The sequence below is a fragment of the Rutidosis leptorrhynchoides genome, chromosome 8, assembly GCF_046630445.1.
Source record: "Rutidosis leptorrhynchoides isolate AG116_Rl617_1_P2 chromosome 8, CSIRO_AGI_Rlap_v1, whole genome shotgun sequence".
Lineage (NCBI taxonomy): Eukaryota > Viridiplantae > Streptophyta > Magnoliopsida > Asterales > Asteraceae > Rutidosis > Rutidosis leptorrhynchoides.
The window spans coordinates 150,752,689-150,756,636 of NC_092340.1; the positions used below are offsets into that span (position 1 = coordinate 150,752,689).

At 39.4% G+C, this 3,948-nt stretch overlaps 1 protein-coding gene across 1 annotated transcript; it reads right to left on the bottom strand.

Annotated features, from left to right (window-relative positions):
- Nucleotides 1-538: 538 nt before the first annotated feature.
- On the bottom strand, nt 539-1,471 carry LOC139863889 (uncharacterized). Its single transcript, XM_071852490.1, has one exon. It carries the CDS (start codon nt 1,469-1,471, stop codon nt 539-541), a length of 933 nt encoding a protein of 310 aa, XP_071708591.1.
- Nucleotides 1,472-3,948: the final 2,477 nt, after the last annotated feature.

Here is a 3,948-nt window from a genome sequence, read left to right on the forward strand (position 1 = left end):
AAAATGAAAGTGACCGTTCCGCCGCCTTTGACAGGAATCTGGACAATGCTGCCAGCTTGCCGTTCAGACTTTGCACCTCCTTTCTCGTTCGTGGTGTTGCCATCTCATCAATAGCTTGAATTTTCTTAGGATTTGCCCGGATACCACGCGTCGTGACAACGTGCCCCAAGAACTTTCCCTCCTCGAATCCAAAACTACACTTCTCCGGATTCAGCTTCATGTTCATTTTTCGTAGCGAGTCGAACGTTTCCTGAACGTCTTTCAGAAGGTCCGTTTCGGTGTGACTTTTGATCACTATATCATCGACGTATGCTTCCACATTTCGACCGATCTGTTCTTTGAACGCAACGTCGATGACCCGTTGGTACGTTGCACCAGCGTTTTTCAAACCAAAGGGCATCTTTTTGTAACAAAAAATGCCTTGATCTGTGTGGAACGCGGTTTTGTCTTCGTCGCGTTCTGCCATTTGGATCTGGTGGTAGCCTTTATAAGCATCAAGGAAACATTTGAAACGAAAACCAGCCAACGACTCTACCTTCTAGTCTATCTCGGGTAACGGATAATTGTCCTTGGGACAAGCCTTATTGATGTCTTTGAAGACAACACACATCCGCCACGAGCCATTCGCCTTTTTAACCAGCACCGGATTAACAACCCATGTTTGGTATTTAACTTCCCGTAGTATATCTGCTTGTACCAACTTTTCCACTTCATTCCTTAGGAAGGCGCTGCGTTCCGGCGCCATACCTAGTTTCTTTTGCCGTACCGGAGTCAAACTTGGATTGGCATTTAAACGATGTTCTGCGATGGTACGAGGTACTCCCGTCATATCCGACTCCTGCCACGCAAACACGTCAGCGTTAGATTCCAGCAGTTCACATAACGTACTTTTCGTCGCGTCGATGAGTGTGTGCCCAATCTGTACCGTTTTCTCAGGAAAGGAATGGTTGATTGTAACGCTTCCCCCTTGCCCAATCGGCGCCGCCGGTTGTAGCGGTTGTTCGACCTGGCCTACAACCGGGACCCGATCAGAGAAAACAGTTGTGACGCCTAACGGGGTCGGGAATTTCATTATTCCATACACAGTGAAAACTATCGCGCCGAATTCACATAACGCTTCCCGTCCCATAATAATGTTATACTTCGACAGACTTCTAACGACCACGAAATTTAAAGCCACTGTTCGCCGCTTCTCATTTTCCTCTAACGTAACGTCAATACTTACTCGGCCCAGAGGCCAAGTAGTTTCACCTGTGAATCCAGCGACGGGAAAAAGTGGTGGTTTTAACCTATCCTGCGCATCTTGTGGTAGTTGTAAGAAGCAATGTTCGTACAAGACGTCGACGGCACTTCCTGTATCTACATAAATTCTAGAGACCCCGCATCGTCCGACCGTTGCGGTTATTGTCACTGGCAGGTCGGTCGGAAAAACTCTCCAGAAGGCAGGGACGTGATAGGGGCGCATTCCCATTCCTCCAAAACTTCCGTCTTTCGAACGTGACCCGCGTGCCACATTTGAATCATGTGGATATGCTTTTCTGGAGCCTTTTCCTTTCCCCGCTACCAAGCGAATTTTTTCGCTCCGAGGGTTTTGACACGTGACGGCTTCAGATGGTCAAATTCTGCGAGTTTCAACCGTTCGACTATCACTTTCTTGAGTTCCCTGCAGTCTTCCGCGTCGTGCCCCTTATCTTCGTGAAAAATGCACCATTTACTTTCATCTACAGCGAAACGTGGCTGCATCGGCTTTGGCGACGGAAAATCTTTCCTTATCTCTTCCGTTGTCAAAATTTCTTTAGGCGTTTTTGACAACGACTTCACCAAACTTTCCTCTTCTGGTGACAACCTCTTGGCGACGTACCGTTCATACGGACGGTAGCTGCTACGATGGTCAGACTTATGACTGGAGCGTCTGTAGCCCCTGCTTCCGCCCCCGCCGCTTCCTTTATACTTATTACCTGTATTGCCTTTGCCGTTACCCTTGTCTTCTTTATCGTTCATGTCCGTTGTGTCGTGATCCCCAACGGCAACGTCAGCAAACTCCTCGAAACGTACATAGTCCTTTACCATTTTTACCGCTTCTACATACGTTTTTGGCAGCTTACGCCGCATCGCTTTCACCAGTGATAAATGACGAGTTTGACAAATCCCCATGATGTACGAGGAGATCTGCTGCGATTCAGGCAGATCAGGGATCTTTTGGCACTCCACTGTGAAGCGGAAAGTAAAATTCATGAGGGATTCACGCGGCCTCATTTTGATGATGTGCGCATCCAAGTGGGTCAGTTCAGTGCGCTTAAAGTTCTGGAAACGTTGCACGAACTTAGTTCTGAGGTCCGTGAAGCTGGTTATGCTCAAGGCAGGTAACTTGGTGAACCACTGCCTCGCGACGGCTTGGAACTGTCCCGGGTGTGACAACCAGGAAATTTCCAACCAAATTTAAACTTTAATCTTTATATGTTTCCGACACGATAAGCAATATTTGTTAAGTTAAATTGCAAGAATTTTAAACTATGTTCATACATTCATTCAACCTCGACCATGTTCCAACGATTCACGAACCATTAAACGAATATGATTATATATGTATATGTGTATATATATTATAACTTGAAACGTAAACAAAATATTAGATTAAATACTTTATATGATTGTATCTGTTTCAAAATATTTATCAATGGAATTAGAAGATAAGATCAAATGATTGAATTATCAGATATATTGAATTATGATTACAAGTCTCTGTTAAAAGGCCCACGTTGATTTGAGAAATCTTTCCGTTTTAACAATATTCAGAAAATGGTAAAGTGATTTATAAATAAGAACAAATTGTCAATCATTGAGAACTAGACAAAGGATAATGGAAGATTGAATCTCATAAAGACTCGATTGATCTATTTAGTTTCAAACGTACAAAAACGTTTTCAGTTTAAAAAGAACTTTATTATTAAAACGTATATAACTTTTATAAATATCTAGAACCACTTTTGACAACTCATTACTTAACTAGTATGATAAAGATAACGATATTTATATTTTATTTTATTAAATATATATAACGATTTAAATTAATTTTATATATATTTATACGCGTATTATACGTATATAGTTTTATACTTTTACTATACTTAAACTTTACCTTTACTTTATTTTTACTTTACTTTAACTTTAATAATTCAATTTAATAATTCATACTTTAATAATTCACTTTAATAATTCATACTTTAATAATTCACTTTAATAATTCACTTTAATAATTCATACTTTAATAATTCACTTTAATAATTCATACTTTAATAATTCACTTTAATAATTCAAAAATCTATTATAAATAGAATTCAATAGGTTTCATTATTTCATAGAAACTTGAAAATATTTTTCTCTAAACTCTCTCAATCGATTTACATATATATATTTACTCCGTATTATTTCAAGATATTATTAGTATACATAAAATATTACGACGGAGTGCTGTCCGAGTGATTTCGAAATTGTTTTTCGAGTAGGATAGGATTAAGGAAATTATGGGTTATAGCTATGGAGGTGATTGAGTTTGGTTTATGGGTATGCTCGTAAGGTCAATATAGTGTTTATCATTTCCGTTGCGTCTACGTACCTTTCCTGCAATATTGAATCTCAATATTGATACGTGAGTACTCATAATTTAACTTTTACATACTAATAGTGTATCCCTGACTAGTGCACGAGTATTTAGGATTATGCATGCTTGTACTTTTGATATTGCCCTTAGACAGGTTAGGTTGAATATTGAATTAGTTACACTTGCAGTTGAGATAAGGTATAAGATATGCATGTCCTTGGAAAGCTAGCGAAAAATTAAGGACTTTTCCTTTAGATATCGAATGGTTTCGATGAACGGATTAGAAGTTATAATCAATTGAATTTTTGATATTTTTATTAAAAATGATTATTATTATCGTCGTTTTT

Coding starts and splice junctions, on each gene's coding strand:
- LOC139863889 (XM_071852490.1), bottom strand. CDS start 1,471: ATGGGAATGCGCCCCTATCACGTCCCTGCCTTCTGGAGAGTTTTTCCG.